Below are 23,018 nucleotides of genomic sequence, written 5' to 3'. Positions count from 1 at the left end.
TCTCGAATTATTAAATAATATCCCTAAAGACTTACAGTCTTATATAAATTTTTATTAAAAATGAGGTCAAGAGCAGTGCCTGGCTGGCTCAGTCGGCAGAGCATGTGACTCTTGATCTCAGGATTGAGTTTGAGCCCATGTTGGGTGTAGAGATTATTTAAAATCTTTAAAAAAAAGGTGGGGGTGCCTGGGTGGCTCAGTCATTAAGTGTCTGCCTTTGGCTCAGGTCATGATCCCAGGGTTCTGGGATCGAGCCCCGCTTCAGGCTCTCTGCTCAGCGGGAAGCCTGCTTCTCCCTCTCCCACTCCCCTGCTTGTGTTCCCTCTCTCGCTGTGTCTCTCTCTGTCAAATAAATAAATAAAATATTAAAAAAAAAAAAAGGGTGCCTGGGTGCCTCAGTTGGTTAAGCATCTCCCTTTGGCCCAGGTCATGATCCTGGGGTCCTGGGATCAAGCCCTATATCGGGCTCTCTGCTCAACGGGGAGCCTGCTTCTCCTCTCCCTCTGCCTGCCCCTCTGTCTGCCACTCTGCCTACTTGTGCTCTCTATCAAATAAATAAATAAAAACCTTGAAAAAAAAAAGAGGTCAGGAGATTATGAAAACTGCATCCTAGAAAGATTTGGTGGACTAAAGTGTGTTTTGGCCTTCTTACTATTTCTGTTGACTCAGATGAAGAAAAAAAAAAACACACTTTTATTTAAATTAGTTTATAGAGAGAGCAAATTCTTTTAAATTACTTTATCACCTGGAGTAAGTTACTCATTGAATATCTTAAATTTTAAAGTAGCTATTAAAACTAGATAAGTTAAAAATAATTGTGAGTTAAAGGGCATTTCAATGAAAAATTAAGTCTTTAGAGAAAATAAATATTTCTGAGGAATTCATGGTCAAGGAAAAAAGGACTTCAGTTTATCTCAAAAAATCAAAATTTTTATTTTTAAAATAATTGTACTCCTATACTTTATTTTCAGGATGATGCCAATAACGATCCACAGTGGTCTGAGGAACAGCTAATTGCTGCAAAATTTTGCTTTGCTGGACTTGTTATAGGCCAGACTGAAGTAGATATCATGAGTCATGCTACACAGGCTATTTTTGAAATACTGGAGAAATCCTGGTTGCCCCAGAACTGTACGCTGGTTGATATGAAGGTACAAATAAAATGGAGATTTGATAATAAAGATTATAACTGAGAAATGTCTTTAGTTGTAGAGTTTTGAAAACTTTCCTTTGGTGATATGCTATTTCTAGATTGAATTTGGTGTTGATGTAACCACCAAAGAAATTGTTCTTGCTGATGTTATTGATAATGATTCCTGGAGACTCTGGCCATCAGGAGATCGAAGCCAACAGAAGGATAAACAGGTAATGCCTCGATTTTTTTTTATCCTTTTCAAGATCAGGTGAGATAGAGGTGAGTAGGAAGATGGGAGGAAAAGAAAAGGCTACTATTGTTCCATATGATAAGAACCAGAGTTGATTGCTGTTTACTTTTAAAAATAAGTATCTCTTACATTTCCTATATCCTGAAAAAAAATAATAGGAACAGTACCTTGTATTTTCAAAATAGATTATTCATTTATTATGACTGTCACACAGAGCAAGTGTCATCCTTGTTTGGCCAATTGAAAACTAAGGTGCTGAGAGGATGGTATCTTCATAATTACAAGAATAAGGGCAGATCTGGAACTCTATCCCAAGTATTCTGGATCTTACCAGGTTCCATTTCTGCTCTGTCCTATAAAAAGCAAAATTAGGGCAGATGCTCTCTACTTAATACATAAGAATTGTCAGGGCAGTTAATTGTAGTTGCTAGTGTAGAAAGCACTTAAGCTTAAATGAATATACAAGTGTACTTCACTATCTGAACTTTCTCTGGTCTAATTCAGGAAATGAATTTATAGGTTCGGATACATTTTCAGATATATTTCTTGCTATGCAAGCTTTTCATAGTCTACCCAAAATTCAGAAATTAAATAATTTCAGTTAGCAAGAATATTACTAATAGAATATCTGTATTCTAAACTTTCTATCTTATTTTCTAGTCCTATCGTGACCTCAAGGAAGTAACTCCCGAAGCGCTCCAGATGGTGAAGAAAAATTTTGAGTGGGTTGCAGAAAGAGTGGAGGTAAAACTTTTGTAGTAAACCCATGCTGTTCTGTGTTTTTCTACAAGAAGATCTTGCTTCAAAAAGGAAAATAGGGGCATCTAGATGCCTCAGTCAGTTGAGCATCCGGCTCTCGATTTTAGCTCCAGTCAGGATCTCAGTATCTCAGGATCATGGAGTTGAACCCCACTTCGGGCTCTCCATTCACTACAGAGTCTGCTTGGGATTCTTTCTCCCTCCCTCTGCCCCTCCCCCTGCTTGCATGCCCTTTAAATAAATAAATAAATAAAACCTTTTTTCAAAAAAAGGAAAATAAAAGTGAGAAGGTGCAGTTATTTCTTTTCTCCAGTTTTTTTTTTTTAATATTTATTATTTTAGAAAGAGTGTGTGTGTTTGTGTGTGCGCGCTTGTGCGCAGGTGGGGGGAGGAGCAGAGGGAGAGAGATAATCCTGAAGGAGACTCTCCACTGAACGCAGGGTCTGACGCAGGGCTCTGTCTCAGGACCCCAAGATCATGACCTGAGCTAAAATGAGGAGTCATCCACTCAACCAGCAAAGCCCCCCAGTGGTTTAAAAAAAAAAAAAAAGGAACGCCCTTAAGAAATGTACCACCTGAACTATCCTCAGTGATATACTGAAACCCCCTGTTGTTAAACTGGCCAGTATACTCCCAAATTCTGTTGGGGAAACCTAGAGTCCTTGTCTCCTCCCTGTCCCTTACATTTCCTACCCATCTCTCCACTGCTACTCAGAGTTGCATTAGCATAGGTTCCATAAGTAGAGTTCAGAATTAGAACTCCATGTGACATTAAAATGTCACTTTAAGATTTATGGTATTATTGGGGTGCCTGGGTGGTTCAGTCACGACATTAAGCATCCAACTCTTGATTTTGGCTCAGGTCATGATCTCAGGGTCCTGGGATCAAGCCCTGCATCAGGCTGTGCACTCAGTGGGGAGTATGCTTGAGATTCTCTCTCCCTTTCCCTTTGCCCCTCTCCCTGCTCCCCTGTGCTCTCTCCCTCCCTCCCTCTCTCTCTCAAATCTTTTAGATTTATGGTATTATTGTTACTATACTCCTGTAGAAATTAAATGGGATTTGTGATTATTCAAGGTTCATAGCCAGTTTTCAGAACATCATTTCCTTGGGAACATGCATTTTGAATTCTGAGTAACTGACTTAAGGTTTATAATATGATCTCTTTATTTTGGCTGATTATGCCTTAAAATCTCCATTAAACACAATGGACTAAAATCTTAGGATGAAATATTTTATATTACAGCTTCCTGAATATTAATTAGAAGGGTTGAGTATCTTTGCTTTTTATTATAATAGTAAATATAATTTCTCTGATTAAAAATTTCTTTAGGTGTTAATTATGAAGATCACTTTTCTTTATATACAGAGGTTATTTTGAAAAATAAATTACATTTTGTCCTGTTTGTCTCTGTCTTGAATTTGGTCTATTAAGAAAGAAAATATTCTGTCCAGTTGTAATTTTACTCTGCTATAGCTTTGTAAACTGATTATTCTTATGATACTCAATTCTATATTTATCCAGTTTTTGCCGTTTTCTTTTTCATATCCATGTTTTTCTTTTCCAGTTGCTTCTGAAATCAGAAAGTCAGTGCAGAGTTGTAATATTGATGGGCTCAACTTCTGATCTCAGTCACTGTGAAAAAATCAAGAAGGCTTGTGGAAATTTTGGCATTCCATGTGAACTTCGGGTAACATCTGCCCATAAAGGACCAGATGAAACTCTGAGGATTAAAGCAGAGTATGAAGGTAAATGTCACATAACTAGAGCATTTCAGGAAATTCTCCTGATTTTGCCAAAAAATTTTAGGTTTGGACTAATAATGCTGAAAAAGAATTTGCCACATTTCCAAGAGGGAAAATGTGATAATCTAGGCTTTCATTATACTGCCAAAGAGTATAAGATGCTCTAGGCACTTATAAAAGAATGGCTCGGGGAAAAAGAATTGAAAATGCAACATGGGTACACTTGAAAATAATGCAACATTGTGTGTTAACAGCATTCAAGTTTTTTTAAAAATGTTAAAAATAAATAAATGAGAGTAGAGGTCGCCACCCCCCAAAAGAAAGTGAAACATGGAAGGAAAATAAAGACTAGAATGCGTTTTTACCTAATAAGAAGCCCCTGAAGTACTGTTTCTAATATGCTCCAACAGAAGATAGGCCCCACATCAATTTTGGGAGTCCTGAGGTTGAAGCAGCAGATTCTTTGAGTATTGTTAGTGGTCAGCCTTTCTTAGGAGGTATTTGAATGTGAAATTAAGGAACAATTTTAGAATTTAGTATATAAAAGAAATGTCTTGATGGGATAGTATTGATCTAAAATAATGGAGTCCTGGAGACATAACCAAATGTTTCTCAACTGGGAAAAATGTTGATTTGAGTTTTCTTTCTAAAGGTAGTTGTTACAGGAGCGTAGTTATTAAGGTTTGGGCCGGGGATGGGGGGAGGGGGCAGGGAACTAGAATAAGTTCCTAGACCTTTGTTAAACTTATGAAAGCCTGAACTCTTTCTCCAGAAAAGTGCAAATACATAAAATTTTGGATTCCAGGTTAGGAATCTCTGTGGTAAGAAACAAAGGAATAACTTAAAAATTTATCAAAGAATGAAATATTTAAGAGATATGTTGAAAAATATATTGAAGGGTAATAAATATTTGGGTACTGTATTTGCCTTCCTTCATTCATAATGTGCCCCTGAACCTCTAGTCTCCATTAACAAGGTCTCCTTAAACCCTGTTGTTTGAAGGACCCCAGGACAGACACTGGTTCCGGTGGTGTCATTCTTTGTTTTGGTGAGCCTAAGCAGCCATAGTAGAAGGGCCTTTGAGCCATTCCCTCACTAATACTCTGGTACCCTTTTTATACTATCGATCTCAAAGATGGCCAAACTTATTCTTGCTACTTTGTTACTTGAGATATAATAGGTAGTGAAGTGTGACATATACTGAATATATATGTAATAATAGTGTCTTATTTATGCTTTTTCTGGAGCCTGCAAATAAAGGAACTGAAGGAGTTAAGACACATAGGCATTTTGTTTTAACCTATCTTAAAATCTCCTTTCAATTCAATTACAAATATGTAATTTCCCTAGGGGATGGCATTCCTACTGTATTTGTGGCAGTGGCAGGCAGAAGCAATGGTTTAGGACCAGTGATGTCTGGTAACACTGCATACCCAGTTATCAGCTGCCCTCCACTCACTCCAGACTGGGGAGCTCAGGATGTGTGGTCTTCTCTTCGACTACCCAGTGGTAAGATACATGAGTTTTAAAAAGTTGTTTATTAAAGGGGCACATGGGTGGCTCAGTCAGTTAAACATCTCACTCTTGATTTCGGCTCAAGTCATAATCTCAGGGTTGTGAGATCACGCTCCATGTCGGGCTCCGTGAAGAGAGCCCGCATGAGATTCTCTCTCTCCCTCTCCTTTTGCCCTCCCCCCCCTGCTCGGGCTGGCTTTCTGTCTCCAAAAAAAAAAAAAAATTTTATTGAAAAACTTCAAACATGCACAATAGTAGAGAGAATAACATGAAATCTCATGTACCCATTATTCAACTTTGACATTTAATATCTTATTACATCTGTAGCCCTTTCTGCTGGATTATTTTCAAGCAAACATAGCATTTTATACTTAAATATGCTTCTCTAAGCAATAAGAACTCTAGTTTTTATTATTTTATTCTATTTTTTAAAGATTTTATTTGTTTGTCGAGAGAGAGCATAAGCAGGGGGAACGGCAGGCAGAGCAGGCAAGAAGGAGAAGCAAGCTCCCCACTGAGCAGAGAGCCCAATGTGGGACTTGATCCCAGGACCTCAGGATCATGACCTGAGCCCAAGGCAGATGTTTAACCGACTGAGCCACCCAGGCGTGCCAGAACTCTAGTTTTTAAATCATGATCATGGCGGTGCCTGGGTGGCTCAGTCGGTTAAGCATCTGCCTTCGGCTCAGGTCATGATCCCGGGGTCCTGGGATTAAACCCCACATCGGGCTCCTGGCTCAGGAGCTTCTCCCTTTCCCTCTGCTGTTCCCCCCACTTGGGTTCTCACTCATGCTCTCAAATAAATAAAATCATTTTAAAAAAAAAAAATCATAGGATACCATAATCACACTTCAGAAAAATTAATGGGTAATTTCTTAAAATCATCTAATTTTCAGTTAGTGTTCAAGCTTTCCTGATCATTTCATTTGTTTTTACAGTTGGTTTGCTCAAATCAAGATCTAACACAGTCCTTATATTGCATTTAATTGCTCTCTCTCCTAAGTCTCTTTTAATCCTTTTTTCACTTTTGTTTATCCTAAAGAATTTTCCACATTTTGGTTTGGCTGATTATATTTCTGTATGATGTTTAACATGCTCTTCCTATATTTTTTATAAACTGGTGGTGAGATCTGTAGCTAGATCAAGTCCAGATTTGGGATCCCCCCCCCAAATACATCATTCAGGGTTTTGAAGGGTTTTTTTAAGTTTTTTTATTAACATATAATGTATTATTTGGTTCAGGGGTACAGGTCTGTGATTCATCAGTCTTACACAATTCACAGCGCTCACCATAGTACATACCCTCCCAAATGTCCATCACCCAGCCACCCCATCCCTCCCAACCCCTCCACTCCAGCAACCCTCAGTTTGTTTCCTGAGATTGAGTCTCTTATGGTTTGTCTCCCCCTCTGATTTCATCTTGTTTCATTTTTCCCTCTGTTCCCCTATGATCCTCTGTATTGCTTCTCAAATTCCTCCTATCAGTAAGATCATATGATACTTGTCTTTCTCTGATTGACTTATTTCGCTTAGCATAATACCTTCTATTTCCATCCACATCATTGCAAATGGCAAGATTTCATTTTTTTCTGATGGCTGCCTAATATTCCATTGTGTGTGTGTGTGTGTGTGTGTGTGTGTGTGTGTGTGTGTACACTACATCTTTATCCATTCATCTGCTGATGGACATCTAGGCTCTTTCCGTAGTTTGGATATTGTGGACATTGCTGCTATAAACATTGGGGTGCAGGTGTGCATTCGGATCACTACATTTGTATCTTTGGGGTAAATACCCAATAGTACAATTGCTGGGTCGTAGGTTAGCTCTATTTTCAACTTTCTGAGGAACCTCCATACTGTTTTCCAGAGTGGCTGCACCAGCTTGCATTCCCACCAACAGTGTAGGAGGGTTCCCCTTTCTCCGCATCCTCACTAACATCTGTTGTTTCCTGACTTTTTAATTTTAGCCATTCTGACTGGTATGAGGTGTGTATCTCATTGAGGTTTTGATTTGTATTTCCCTGATACCGAATGATGTTGAGCACTTTTTCATGTGTCTGTTGGTCATTTGGATGTCTTCTTTGCAGAAATGTCTGTTCATCTGCCCATTTCTTGATTGGATTTTTTGTTCTTTGGTTGTTGAGTTTGATAACTTCTTTATAGATTTTGGATACTAGCCCTTTATCTGATACATCATTTGCAAATATCTTCTCCCATTCTGTTGGTTGTCTTTTGGTTTTGTTGACTGTTTCCTTTGCTGTGCAAAAGCTTCTCTTGATGAAGTCCCATAGTTCATTTTTGCCCTTGCTTCCTTTGCCTTTTCCATGTTTCTAGGAAGAAGTTGCTGTGGCTGAGGTCAAAGAGGTTGCTGCCTGTGTTCTCCTTTAGGATTTTGATGGATTCCTGTCTCACATTGAGGTCTTTCATCCATTTTGAGTCTATTTTTGTGTGTAGTATAAGGAAATGGTCCAGTTTCATTCTTCTGCATGTCGCTGTCCAATTTTCCCAACACCATTTGTTGAAGAGACTGTCTTTATTCCATTGGACATTCTTTCCTGCTTTGTTGAAGATGAGTTGACCATAGAGTTGAAGGTCCATTTCTGGGCTCTGTATTCTGTTCCATTGATCTATGTATCTGTTTTTGTGCCAGTACCAGACTGTCATGATGATTACGGCTTTGTTAATAGAGCTTCAGGTCGAGAACTGTGATGCCACTGGCTTTGCTTTGCTTTTCCAACATTCCTTTGGTTATTCGGGGTCTCTTCTGGTTCCATACAAATTTTAGGATTATTTGTTCCATTTATTTGAAAAAAGTTGATGGTATTTTGATGGGGATTGCATTAAATGTGTAGATTGCTCTAGGTAGCATAGACATTTTCGCAATATTTGTTCTTCCCCAGTCCAAGAGCATGGAACGTTTTTCCATTTCTTCGTGTCTTCCTCAATTTCTTTCATGAGTATTCTATAGTTTTCTGAGTACAGATCCTTTGCCTCTTTGGTTAAATTTATTCCTAGGTATCTTATGGTTTTGGGTGCAATTGTAAATGGGATCGACTCTTTAATTTCTCCTTCTTCTATCTTGTTGTTGGTGTATAGAAATGCAACTGATTTCTGTGCATTGATTTTTATATCCTGCCACTTTACTGAATTCCTGTATGAGTTCTAGAAGTTTTGGGATGGAGTCTTTTGGGTTTTCCTCATAAAGTATCATGATCATCTGCAAAGAATGAGTTTGACTTCTTTGCCGATTCGGATGCCTTTTATTTCTTTTTGTTGTCTGATTGCTGTGGCTAGGACTTTTAGTACTATGTTGAATAGCAGTGGTGATAGTGGACATCCCTGCCATGTTTCTGACCTTAGGGGAAAAACTCTCAGTTTTTCCCCATTGAGGATGATATTCAATGTGGGTTTTTCATAGATGGCTTTTATGATATTGAGGTGTGTACCCTCTATCCCTACACTGTGAAGAGTTTAAATCAAGAAAGGATGCTGTACTTTGTCAAATGCTTTTTCTGCATCTATTGAGAGGATCATATGGTTCTTGTTCTTTCTTTAATTAATGTATTGTATCACGTCGATTGATTTGCGGATGTTGAACCAAACTTGCAGCCCAGGAATAAATCCCACTTGGTCGTGGTAAATAATCCTTTTAATGTACTGTTAGATCCTATTGGCCAGTATTTTGATGAGAATTTTTGCATCCATGTTCATCAGGGATATTGGTCTGTAGTTCTCCTTTTTGATGGGGTCTTAGTCTGGTTTGGGGATCAAAGTAATGCTGGCCTCATAAAATGAGTTTGGAAGTTTTCCTTCCATTTCTATTTTTTGGAACAGTTTCAGAAGAATAGGTATTAATTCTTTAAATGTTTGGTAGAATTCCCCTGGGAAGCCATCTGGCCCTGGGCTCTTGTTTGTTGGGAGATTTTTTATGACTGCTTCAATTTCCTTAGTGGTTATGGGTCTGTTCAGGTTTTCTATTTCTTCCTGGTTCAGCTTTGGTAGTTTATACATCTCTAGGAATGCATGCATTTCTTCCAGATTATCTAATTTGCCGGCAGATAGTTTCTCATAATATGTTCTTATAATTGTATTTCTTTGGTATTGGTTGTGATCTCTCCTCTTTCATTCGTGATTTTATTTATTTGGGTTCTTTCTCTTTTCTTTTTGATAAGTCTGGCCAAGGGTTTATCAGTCTTATTAATTCTTTGAAAGAACCAGCTCCTAGTCTTGTTGATCTATTCTACTGTTCTTTTGGTTTCTATTTCATTGATTTCTGCTCTGATCTTTATTATTTCTTTTCTCCTGCTGAGTTTAGGCTTTATTTGCTGTTCTTTCTCCAGCTCCTCTAGGTGTAGGGTTAGGTTGTGTATTTGAGACCTTTCTTGTTTCTTGAGAAAGGCTTGTATTGCTGTATACTTTCCTCTTAGGACCACCTTTGCAGCATCCCAAAGATTTTGAATAGTTGTCTTTTTTTTTTTTTTTGAACAGTTGTGTTTTCATTTTCATTTGCTTCCATGAATTTTTTTAATTCTTCTCTAATTTCCTGGTTGACCCATTCATTCTTTAATAGGATGCTACTTAGCCTCCATGTATTTGAGTTCTTTCCCACTTTCCTCTTCTGATTCAGTTCTAGTTTCAAAGCACTGTGGTCTGAAAATATGCAGCAAATGATTCCAGTCTTTTGGTACTGGTTGAGACCTGATTTATGACTCAGTATGTAATCTGTTCTGGGATATGCTCCTTGTGCACTCAAGAAGAATGTGTATTCTGTTGCTTTAGGATGGAATGCTCTCAATATATCTGTGAAGTCCATCTGGTCCAGTGTGTCATTCAAAGCCCTTGTTTTCTTGTTGATCTTCTGCTTAGATAATCTGTCCATTGCAGTGAATGGGATGTTAAAGTCCCCTACTATTAGTGTATTATTGTCGATGTGTTTCTTTTATTTTGTTATTAATTGGCTTATATAATTGGCTCCTCCCATGTTAGGGGCATAGATATTTAATAATGTTAGATCTTGTTGGATAGACCCTTTAAGTATGATATAGTGTTCTTCCTCATCTCTTATTATAGTCTTTGGTTTAAAATCTAATTTGTCTGATAAAAGGATTGCCACCCCAGCTTTCTTTTGATGTCTGTTAGAACGGTAAATGGTTTTCTGCCCTCCACTTTAAATCTTGAGGTGTCTTTTGTGTCTAAAGTGTCTCTTGCAGACAGCATATCGATGGGTCTTGCTTTTTTATCCAATTTGATACCCTGTGTCTTTTGATTGGGGCATTTAGTCCATTTATATTCAGGGTAACTATTGAAAGATAAGAATTTAGTGCCATTTTATTGCCTGTAAGGTGACTGTTAACTGTCTCTGTTCTTTTCTGGTCTATGTTACTTTTAGGCTTTCTCTTTGCTTAAGGACCCCTTTCAATATTTCTTGTTGGGCTGGTTTGGTGTTTGCAAATTCTTTTAGTTTTTGTTTGTCCTGGAAGCTTTTTCTCTCTCCTTCTATTTTCAGTGACAGCCTAGCTGGATATAATATTCTTGGCTGCATATTTTTCTCATTTAGTGCTCTGAAGATATCATGCTAGTCCTTTCTGGCTTGCCAGGTCTCTTGTGGATAGCTCTGCTGCCAATCTAATGTTTCTACCATCGTAGGTTACAGACCTCCTGTCCCGAGCTGCTTTCAGCATTTTCTCTTTGTCTCTGAGACTTGTGAGTTTTACCATGAGATGTGGGGTGTTGACCTATTTTTATTGATTTTGAGGGCAGTTCTCTGTGCCTCCTGGATTTTGATGCCTCTTTCCTTCCCCAAATTAGGGAAGTTCTCTCCTATAATTTGTTCCAGTATACCTTCTGCCCCTCTGTTTGTTCTTCTTCTGGGATCCCAATTATTCTAATGTTTCGCTTTATGGTATCACTTATCTCTCAAATTCTATCCTCGTGATCTAGTAGTTGTTTATCTCTCTTTTTCTCAGCTTGTTTATTTTCCATCATTTGGTCTTCTATATCACTAATTCTCTCTTCTGCCTCATTTATCCTAGCAGTTAGAGCCTCCATTTTTTATTGCATCTCATTAATAGCCTTTTTGATTTCGACTTGGCTAGATTTTATTTTGGTTCTCCAGAAAGGGATTCTCTAGTATCTTCTATACTTTTTTCAAGCCCAGCTAGTATCTTTATAATCGTCATTCTGAACTCTAGTTCTGACATCATACTAATGTCTGTATTGATTAGGTCCCTGGCAGTCGATACTGCCTCTTGTTCTTTTTTTTGAGGTGAGTTTTTCCATCTTGTCATTTTGTCCAGAGCATAATAGATGAATGAGAAAACAAAACGCTAAAAAAATGCTAAATGGGTAACAACGACCCCAGAAAAATACACACTAAACAAATCGGAAGAGACCTGAAACCAGGGGAAAAAGGGAACAAAAAAAAAAGAAAAAGAAAAAGAAATATCAGGCTGGTGAATATAACAGCCAAACACTAGATTTTGGGTGTATTTTGGCCTGTTAGAAGAAACTGCCTCCCAAAATTTTAAAGAAAGAAAAACTTTTACATATATACAAAAGTAAGGGTAGGGGCGCCTGGGTGGCTTAGTTGTTAAGCGTCTGCCTTCAGCTCAGGTCATGATCCCAGGGTGCTGGTATCAAGCCCCGCATCGGGCTTCCTGCTCAGCGAGAAGCCTGCTTCTCCCTCTCCAACTCCCCCTGCTTGTGTTCCCTCTCTCATTGTGTCTCTCTCTGTCAAATAAATAAATTAAATAAGGGTAAATACGATGAAGGGATGGAATATGACTGTAAAGATGAAAATTAAAAAAGATTTTAAAAAAGGAATTGATAAGTTAGTTGAAAAAAGAATGAAAAAATTTTTTAAAAAAAGGAATGTGAATAGGCAGGAGACTAGGACAACGTCATATACTAGATTTAGGGTATATTTTGGTTCGTTAGAAGAAACTACCCCAAAATTTTAATGGAAGAAAAATACATATATAAAAAATAAGGTTAAGTACAATGAAGAGCTAGAGTATGACTGTAAAAATGAAAAATTTAAAAAGATTTTAAAAAAAGGAATTGACAAGATGATGTTGGTTGAAAAAGGAAAGAAGAATAATTCAACTAAAAAAAATAGAAAAAGAAAAAAATAAAAATTTAAAAAATTAACTTTGAAAGACTAAACATCATGGGAAAACTATGAATTCTATGTGCGGTATTCCCCTAGCACCGTTGTTTTGCCGTTCTCATTGATGGGTAAACTTGGTCTTGGCTGGCTGTTCTTGCTGATCTTCTGCGGGAGGGGCCTGTTGCAGTGGTTCTCAAATGTCTGCTGGAGGCGGAATTGCCCCGCCCTTGCTGGGGCCAGGCTAAGTCATCTGCTCGGGTTTGTTCTCGGTAGCTTTTGTTCCCTGAAAGCTTTCCCTACAGCTTTGGAGGACAAGAATGACAATGGCGTTCTCCCAATCTCTGGTCCCAGAGGAGTGGAGAGCTCGGGGCCGCACTCCTCAGTGAGCCCCCAGAGAAAAGCGTCAATCACTCCCATCTCCCTGGTCTCCCGTGCCTACTCTGTGCTCACCTGGCCTGTGACCGAGCGTTTCTATCTCGACCCCCGTGTGGAGTCTCCAAACCCAGCAGATCCCTGCGGTGAGCCCCCGCGCCGCTCCTCCCCCGGGAGGAAGGGGAATCTCCCCAATCTGCTGCTTGTTGGGTCCCTACTGGAAGAGCAGTGGCCGGACTGTCACCGATCAGTTTATGGCAACCCCGAGCTGAGAGCCCACGCCTCGGCTCCGTCTCTGCAGCCGGCTTTCCTGCTCTGATGCCTGGGAACTCTGCCACACTCAGGCACCCCCGGTCTTCCTGTGACCCCGAGGGTCCAGAGACCACACTGTCCCAGCGAGGGTTCCACCCCCCCAAGCCACTGTCATGATGGCCCTCAGCAAAGCAGACTGCTAAAAGTTCCGATATTGTGCTCCGCTGCTCTATCATTTGCGGGTAGCTGGCTGAGGAGGCTCCCCGCCCCTGTCTATCATCCCGTATATCACCTTGGATTCACTTCTCCTCATGTCCTACCTTCCAGAAAGTGGTTGCTTTTCTGTTCAGAGAGTTGCTGCTATTCTTTTCTTCGATCTGTTGAGTTTGTAGGTGTTCTGAATGGTTTGATAATTATCTAGCTGAATTCCTGGGGCTAGACAAAATTTAGGTCTCCTACTCTTCTGCCATCTTGCTCCTCCCCCCGGTTTTGAGTTTTTTTTAAAGTAAATGTGATTATGTTACTTCTGTAAAGGAAATGAAACTTTACTTCTATAAATTAGGGACCAGAATAAATAATATACAAGGAAATTTTATCAGTTGGCTGAACAGAATCTCATAGAATAACAATATTGTGGTAAGCTCATCACAGTCCAAGATAATGATCTGATCTACCAGTCCTGAGAGTCCATATTGTTTCAGTAGGAGTTGATTGCTTGTTAAATGCCAATCTTTTTTATTTTATTGTAAATTTGCTTGTGTTATGTGTCAAATACGTTAAGTACTTGAGCCTTCCACTACGGACTGGCTTCTCTCTAGGCCTACTGTACTGTCATTATCTTAGGATTTCTCTTTACCATCATTGTGACATGCATTTTGCCCTGTTACTTAGGTCCCATGTCTTCCTCTTTCTTTGTTTACTCCTTAATTTGTTGGAGAGCATTCGTAGCGAACTTCCTGAGGAAGGGGTACAGATGGTAAACTTTTTGAGAACTCGTATATCTAAAACGTTTCCATCATAGCCTCACACTCAATAATTTAGGAATGGAATTTAGATTGAAAATCATCTTCCTTCAGAAATGCCTTTTGAAGGCATTACTTCATTGTCTTCTAGCTTCCAGAGTTACTGAAAACTCCAGTGCCTTTTTACCATTCTGATTCTAGGTCATTTGTGAATTGTTTTTTTTTCTGGAAACTTTTAGGATCTTTTTCTATGCATTTTTCTTAAATTTCGCAAAGATGTGTCTTGATGATTATTTTCATCTTGGGCTTTCAGTGGGCTCTTTATTTTTTTTTAAGATTTTATTTATTTATTTGACAGAGAGAGACACAGCAAGAGAGGGAACACAAGCAGGGAGAGTGGGAGAGGGAGAGGCAGGCCTCCCGCGGAGCAGGGAGCCCGATGCGGGGCCCGATCCCAGGCCTCTGAGATCATGACCTGAGCCAAAGGCAATCGCCCAATGACTGAGCCACCCAGGCGCCCCTCAGTGGGCTCTTTAAATCTGGAACTCTGATTCTTTAGTCCTGGGAAATTTTCTTCAATTACTTAATACTTTCCTTCTCCCTCCATTTTCTTTCTTTTCTCATTTTTGGATTTACTATTCAAATTGGAACTTTTTGGCTTCTGTTTTTTCTTTCTCTTATTGCTATACTCTCTGGAATATTTCTCCAACCCTTCTATTGAGTTTTTCATTCTAGTCTCAGTCTCCTACCTGGAGGAATAAACCTGACTGCCAGCATTCTGGAATCTGGTGATCTTAATACATGTATAAACTTAACCCCCTTTTTTCACTGTGGCATTCCTGTCTCAGCTATGCCTCGTACCCTCTGGTCCACAGAAGTCTGGACTAACAATCCCTTTTACCTTCACAAGAATTTTTGACTCTGCTACGGTGCAGAAGGGCCAATTGCTCAGGTACATAGAGTGGCGCAGGAGATATGATGGCCTAACTGCTGCTTGACTTTAAGCAAGTCCTCTTTTTTTTTTAGCCCCATTTTCACCCCCACCTCTCCCTTCAGGGGTATCAGGTGCCGCTAATTCCCCAACCTTTGCATGGGTTTTTTAACATTGGTCACATTGCTTCTCATCTTTTCCTGCTTCCAGTTTAGGATAAAATTTTCTTGGTCTACTAAGTTAGTTGTTACCACTCAATTTCCTTTTCAGCTGACAAAAAGTTATCACTGTTACCTCTTTGTTCTTACGTGTTTGTGCCTGTTCTCTTTATTTCCTTTACTGCTGTTTTTATTTTTGTTTAAAGCTTTGGCAGGTATCTTTCTTCAAGTATAGAAAAAAATAAGATACCATTAATTTTTACAGCTGAGCATATTTGATTTATAGTCAGTTAAACATTGAACAAACTTTTTAATATAGCATTCAGCTACTTAATGCTATCTTTATACAGTTTAAGGGATACAACTTTGATTAATCCATGTTTAAGTAGATCTTTAGCTGGACATCTGAATGTATCAACTTCTCTAGTTAAACATTTACTGTGGCTATAAATGAAAGTATAACTCCATTTATGCCAGAGGAATAGTATAGGTATTATCAGTGGAGTTTAGAAAAGGGAGAATGTGATGAGCAAAAATTTGGCAGTTTTTATCTAGTACTGTCCAAGGAGAGAGAGGGAATCTGAAAGATCTGTACATTCTGATCGCTAGAATTGGGGATAATCTTTTCAGGAAAAGTTTTACAGTGGCCTTTGTAAAATCCTGAAAACTACTTCTCTTTCTCTTATGGCATGCTCACTAGATAACCTAATTTTTTGCTAATTAAGCTTTCCTGATGTTAGAAAGGGAGTCCTGAGCAGTATAGGCACAGGTATTTCAGTTACTAGAGTAGAACCCTGTACCTAGAATACTACTACTCCTAACAGTTGACATTCATTGAGTACTTACTATGCACCAGGCACTGCTCCAAGCGCTTTATGTATATTAACTTGTTGAATACTCACACCTTAATAGATAAGGACACTAAAGTTAACATTAAGTACCTTGACCAATATCACATAGTAAGTGATGGAGCTGCATAAATTGATTTATTAATACAAACTATAATAAATTTGTCTTGTGATTTATACTTGATTCTTATTGAAGGTAGTGGGAGTCAAAGAGCCTGATGAATTCCAAGAATGTTGGGGAAATGGACCTTTTGGGTCTGTAAGCTAGTTAGTATTTCACTTGAGCGACACAGACATAATAGTACCACCCCATAATAGAAAGTCTGCCTGAGTAAACATGTGGCCCCCAAGGAGGTTACTTTCTTAGATCTTATTAATATTGAATTTACTTAGAACCTGGTATTTCGTTAAATTATTCTTTGGTTTTAACTTTTTTACTGCTTAAAGATGTTAGAATAGTTGAAGTACAAAGACAAAAGTAGCAGCTAGAAAATTGTCAAAAAAATGTGCATACCTCAAATTTATCCAAGAACAGGTGCTTCTGTCCACTTGATCCTTGTTGTATTTCTCTTGCCTTTCCTCAGTGATTTAAAGGTTTATTCTATGTGAAAAGAACTTTGAAAAAGGTGAATTTCTTTGCAGATTGATTCAGTGAAAAAAGTGATAGATAGGGGTGGCTGGGTGGCTCAGTTGTTGGGCTTGGGTCATGATCCCAGGGTCCCGGGATCAGGCCCTACTTGGACTCCCTGCTTGGCGAACCTGCTTCTCCCTCTTCTTCTGCCTGCTGCTTCTCCTATTCTATGTGTGCTCTCTCTCTCTGTCAAATAAATAAATAAAATCTAAAAACAAAGTGATAGATGTATATAAAATACCTGTTCGTGGTAGAGAAATACTACTTATTCTCTTAATAATCACTTTATCACTCCAGTTGTAGAGATGGAACTCCTTCTGCAGATCCTACTTTAGACAAGGATGATACAGTAGCTTTTTATTGTTTGTGATTAACAGGAATTTTCTGAGTATACAGTAGTTTACTAGGGGCCCCTGGCTGGCTCAGTTGGTAGAGCATGTGACTCTTGATCTTGGGGTCGTGAGTTTGAGCCCCATGTTGGGTGTAGAGATTACTTTAAAAAAAAAAAAGTTTATTAAGTGCTCTTTTCATTATTGACTGACAGCTTAATATTATCTTTTCCTTTCTGAACCAATAGGTCTTGGCTGTTCAACCATACTTTCTCCGGAAGGATCAGCTCAGTTTGCTGCTCAGATATTTGGATTAAACAACCATTTGGTATGGGCTAAACTGCGAGCAAGTATATTGAACACATGGATTTCCTTGAAGCAGGCTGACAAGAAAATCCAAGAGGGCAATTTATAAAACATCATTGCCTTTTTTTTTTTGAGAAAAACTACATTTCTTGTTTAGTTTCAGAAAAAAATCAAGATGAAAAGTTTTTAAATCAATCAAAGAAAACAATAAAATTTACTAGTGAATAAATGCCTCTCTAGATTCATGGATCAGTAGACTCTGGAGATATTAACATTTCTTTAGAGGAAGTGAAATTAGTATAAGGGCACTTTTAAAATCTCTTAGCTACTATATGGTCCTAATTGGGTAGATAACAATCAAATATATTTCTTAAATACTAATAATGTCTTGTTATAGAGCTCTAAAGTTATTACTTGACTTTCTGTATCTCAACCCATAAGTTTTAAAAAGTTAAAATGCTTGTATCTTAGAGTGACAAGAGCAATATAGTCCTCTTTTACATTATGATCTTTACAAAATCCTAAGGGTGTGGTGTTTTATTTGTAGTCACTCTCTCAAAATAGATGTGTATTTATCCCCAGCTATAGACCAAGATGCTGTTTTGTTTTGCTTTTGTTTGTTTAAAGTTGAGATTGATATTGGGGGTAGGGAAGACACATGAAATAAGATGAAGGGATACTGTGGAAGCTATAGAAAGGGGACTTTTCTGAGAACTTCTCTGATGGATGTTAGAGCAATTTCCCATGGAAAAAAAAAAGTAGAGTCACCTTTGTCATTCCAAATGAAAGATTTAGTTAATCTTACTTACTTATAATGGGGTGCCTCTGTGGACCATAAAATTCTTTTAATTCTGATAATACATGTTTTAGCCAAACTAACAATCCTCAGCCTACCATGATTTTCTGAAATTGGAATCTCCTAGTCGATAACCATACTAGTTTCTTTCTTATAACAATAGAAGTCTGGGCAGGTACCCAGTAAGATTCACCTCTAAAGGAGCAGTTGTTACTGAGAGATGTTATAGTTCATCATCAATCTATAAACCATGTTTGGAAATCACTGTTACATTACACAGACCTGAGGACTTTTTTTATAGATCACTAAACTTTAATCTGAATGTCTATGAACCCCTTGAACTTCCATGTAGAATTTTATGTCTGTGTTCACTTTTATGGAAAGGGGGCAATCATCGTTTTTATCCAAAGGATTAAAATGTTAAGAATCTCTGCTACAGGGATGTCTGGGTGGCTCAGTCAGTTAAGTGTCTGCCTTCGGCTCAGGTCATGATCCCAGGGTCCTGGGATCGAGTCCTGCATCATGCTCCTCACTTAGCGGGGAGCCTGCTTCCCTCCTCCTGCCTGCTGTTCCCCCTGCTTGTGCTCGCTCACTCTGTCTCTCTCTCTGACAAATAAATAAAATCTTAAAAAAAAACAAAACCCACACTGTGTGTGGGGAAAAAAAAGAATCTCTGCTATGGATGAAATCTTGGTAAGATCCTTGCCACTGGCTTACACTGTCTATACCTTTTCACCTCCCTCTGAATTGTTAACAAGCTAGCATCTCTTATCACTTCTTTTACCTCATCTCATGGGGCAGGGTATGATTGTCCTAACCATTCCTTTCTTTGACTAGACACTAAGATATTCCAACCTCAATCCTGATGTTTTTATTATATTCTTCTTTCCCTTTAAGTATTGATGTTTCTTCTATTGAGTCCCTCCATTACTTATAAGTAATCATTGGAGTAACTCCTTCAGCTAAAACTAGCATTACTGACTCTTAGCTCTGTATTTGTAGACTTGTAGTTTGAACTGTTCATTCCTCTCTGTCTGAATGCCCCAAACTTACTTCATCTGCCATCCAGCCTATTAACTGGCTGTACTCTCTGTCCCAAATCAGAAGTGTTAGTTCATCCTTAATATTTCTCTCTTACATTTTCACATCTCACTTATTACAGAGTTCTGAATTTACCTGGTTTACCCATCCTCTGTTCAAAAGTCTCAGGTGGGTCAAATTCTACATTATTGGACTGATCTAGAAGGTCTTCATTCTCAACATTTTGAAGTTGTCCAAGGACTGACAGCATAAACTGTTAACATCTCTTTTGCAACATAGACTCCTTTGAAAATACGAATGCCCTTGACTCTCACTAGAGAATTGCACACAAAATTTACCAACAGATTGCATTGGTGTTTGCATTCCGTTGAAGCCTGTCATGATTTGTAGTTTAAGAATCATTGCAACCTATCAAGAGAACTTGCTTTCCTCATAATTTTTGACTTTCACTTATCTGTACTTTTCTTTTTTTTCTTTTTCCTTTTTTAAGTTTTTATTTTTAGTTTTAATTTAAATTCTAGTTAGTTCACATACAGTGCAATATTGGTTTCAGGAGTAGAATTCAGTGATTCATTACTTAAATACAACACCCAGTGCACATCATAACAAGTGCCCTCCTTAATACCCATCACCCATCTAGCCCATCCCCCACCCACATCCCTCCATCAATCCTGTTTTTTTCTCTATCATTAAGAGTCTTTTATGGTTTGTTCCCCTCTTCCCACCCCTCCATATGTTCATCTGTTCTGTTTCTTAAATTCTGCATGAGTGAAATCATACGGTATTTGTCTTTCTCTGACTGATTTTGCTTAGCATAATACACTCTAGCTCCATGTTGTTACAAATGGCAAGAATTCATTCTTTTTGATGGCTGAGTAATATTCCATTGTATATACATACCACATCTTTATCCATTCAATGTACTTTTAGTTCCTACAATGAATTATTAAAATCTGTTGTCATTTAAATCTGTTACTAGAGCTTCATCTTCACTCTCTCCATGAAACCTTCCCAAATCCCTTTTTCTTTGTTGGATGGAAGCAGCAAGAAAGGAGAAAATATAATCTTACACTTTATTTCCTCACGTTGCCTTTTGCTTTGATGTGCTATGCCTAGTACTTCTTTGTTGGATTGGAAGCTGCAGTAGAGGAGAAAATATAATCTTACACTTTATTTTCTTCACGTTGCCTTTTGCTTTGATGTGCCATGCCTAGCAGTCTGCTAGAGATGGGAGAATTGTAAAAATTATGTACTGTTTCATTCTCTTATGTTAGTCCACAAGAACAATTAAAAAGATATGATTTTAACATCTTTAAACTGGTTTTGTGGCCTCTGAATAGTCATTGGCTGCAATTTCAGCTTTTCTATCTCTACCTGCAAAAATTCCACCTGCTTTGGTACAGTACATGAGAAATTTCAAACACTGATTTAGACTAGTAGATAGGACTGACCATTTCAATGGTCATTATCATTTTCACTTTTAGTTTTTTAGAGTATGTATATCCTCAGCAGGGTAGTTTCATTAATACTAGAGAAAATACTTGTTTGAAAGTATTTTAACTGTTATATTAACTTATACAAACCTACCTAGTTTGCCATCTTTGGGTGATTATACTTTCTTTGGGCTTGTAGGTGAACATAAAAAGAGGAAGAAAAATTTGTCCAAGTAATACAGTACTTAACTTTGTATCACAAAGGCATGCTTACAGTTGCTGTTGCTTTAAAGCCTTCATTGAAATGTAAACACTGTAGTCAAATAAAAGACAAAGATAAGTTGTGTGAAGCTTTATTCATTCATCTACTCATGAAATAACATGCTTTGTCTGGTTTTATTCTAGGCCCTAGGAAAGCAGCACTAAACAGAAACAAGGCTCCCACTGTCACAAAAATCTTACTGGGGATAACAAACCATAAAAGATGTCTTAGGTAGAGTTAGGGAAGTATAAGTGCATATGAAGAATAACCAAGGTGGTAGGACAGTGCTGGGGATAAGAGGAAGGTTTTTGCAAAGAGCAGAGCAATGATGTAAAAGAGCAAGCCATATAAAAATGTGGGGAAGTACCCAGACTAGGGGCAGGAAGTGAAACAGCTTTGCCTTTTTGAGGACCTGCAAACATGCCACTATTGCTGGAGCTCTGGTGAGCAAAGACTAGATCACTTAGGACCTACAGGCCACGCTACAGTACAAAAGGAAAACCACTGGAGAGTTTGAGCAGGGTCATGATGTGACATATTTAACATGTTTTTAAAGTTCTCTGGCTATTGTGTGGACAAGCAAGGAGATTGGTTAAGGAGCTATTATAGTCCAGGTGAAGGATGATGTGACCTTCAGTAAATTACTTTATGCCTCTACTTCAAGTGTAAAATGAGACTAATAATACTCCCTCCCTCATCCTGTTAGGAGAATTAAATGAGTCAACATATGTGAAGTATATCCTAACACATGAATACATTATATAACATCCCCTTTGGCAGACTATAGAAGATGGTATGAGTGGAACTGATTTGCCATGAAAATCACCTTGAATTTAATATTCCCTTCAGCTGATTTCATTTCTAAACAGGGAAAAAGGGGGCACCTAGGTGGCTCAGTAGTTAAGCGTCTGCCTTCAGCTCAGGTCATGATCCCAGGGTGCTGGGATCGAGCCCCGCATCGGGCTCCTTGCTCTGAGGGAAGCCTGCTTCTCCCTTTCCCACTCCCCCTGCTGTGTTCGCTCTCTCGCTGTCTCTCTTTTTGTCAAATAAATGAAATCTCTAAATAAAAAACAGGGAAAAGGGGCAGAGAATCAGCATAATGTGGCTTATCCACAGTTCATCTTCAGCCCAGCAGTTCTTGGGAAGCCAGAGTGAAAATGTTTTAATGGTGCTTTTTGCATTTAACTCCCCATGACCTCGAATTACTTGGCATGGAGTTGTTCATCTAACATTGTGGTACAGTAAGGATTTCCCTAGGCACATTACTGTGAGCTTCAGTTCTCATTTGTAAGTTACAACTAAATATTTCTTCTGCCTGCTTCACAGAGTGTATAAAATGACAAGATACTGTACATGGAAGCTTCTCAGAAATCACAAATGGCTAAATCCACTGGTACAAAAAAATAAGATTTTGAGTACCGGTGATGTGAGAGAAGATCCTGGGGATGCAGCAATGAACAAGATCCAATTTCTGCCCTCTATGAATCTTGGAGTATTGGAGGGAGACCATTTCAAAACACAACATTGTCTTAATACGGAATAAATGATCAGGGATTCTGAGTACACATAGAAGGGAGGAATTTAAAGAACAAGTATACATTGTGAATGAACATACTCTGCATTCTATTCTCAATCCCTCTTACCTTAATTTTCATTGAATTTATTACCACTGAACATAGTATATATTAATTAATTGCCTATCTCTCCCAACTAGAAAATATATTCCATGAGTATACTGGGTTGTCTTTATTTTTGTTAATTGTATCCCTAGCAACCAGTATAATGCCAGACACCAACACATACAAAACATTTAGTAAATATTTGTTGAATGAATAAATGTGCGAATTCCCATAGGTACAGCAACATGGAACCACACATAACTGTTAGAGGAGTATAACATGCAAGGGGACTAGGGAGTGAGTAACAAAAGACCTATGTGGGTTGGGGAGATAGAAAGCAGAGGCCAAACCATAAAGGACGTTACATGATAGGCTTTTGGAATTCATCTTGAGGGTAGAAGAGTAGCAGATAAATGCTTTAAAAGACCACTCTGGAAGACTTGTCTCAAAAATGGCAGATAAAAAAAAGGGCAGATAAAATTCATATACTTATATCCTGTTTGCAAGAAAATCTGATGAAAATGACATAAGAAATAGAACTATAGGAATTCATACCAGAATTCTGAG

At 38.3% G+C, this 23,018-nt stretch overlaps 1 protein-coding gene across 6 annotated transcripts in view; it reads left to right on the top strand.

Moving 5' to 3' along the window:
- The window catches only part of PAICS (phosphoribosylaminoimidazole carboxylase and phosphoribosylaminoimidazolesuccinocarboxamide synthase), a 54,845-nt gene extending 33,935 nt beyond the window's left edge, over window positions 1–20,910 (top strand). For all 6 annotated transcript variants that reach the window (XM_088021153.1, XM_088021152.1, XM_088021150.1 and 3 more), the window contains 6 exons: window positions 972–1,151; window positions 1,252–1,365; window positions 2,046–2,129; window positions 3,711–3,891; window positions 5,239–5,397; window positions 17,243–20,910. In XM_088021153.1, coding sequence (XP_087877279.1) covers window positions 972–1,151; window positions 1,252–1,365; window positions 2,046–2,129; window positions 3,711–3,891; window positions 5,239–5,397; window positions 17,243–17,409 — 885 coding nt within the window. In that variant the 3' untranslated portion in view covers window positions 17,410–20,910. The remainder of the gene's footprint in view (window positions 1–971; window positions 1,152–1,251; window positions 1,366–2,045; window positions 2,130–3,710; window positions 3,892–5,238; window positions 5,398–17,242) is intronic.
- The last annotated feature ends 2,108 nt before the right edge of the window (window positions 20,911–23,018 follow it).

The sequence above is a fragment of the Eumetopias jubatus genome, unplaced genomic scaffold, assembly GCF_037043125.1.
Source record: "Eumetopias jubatus isolate StellerSeaLion01/CBP00866 unplaced genomic scaffold, mEumJub1_p1.0 scaffold_2, whole genome shotgun sequence".
NCBI lineage: Eukaryota > Metazoa > Chordata > Mammalia > Carnivora > Otariidae > Eumetopias > Eumetopias jubatus.
This window is presented reverse-complemented; position numbering and strand designations above follow the sequence as displayed.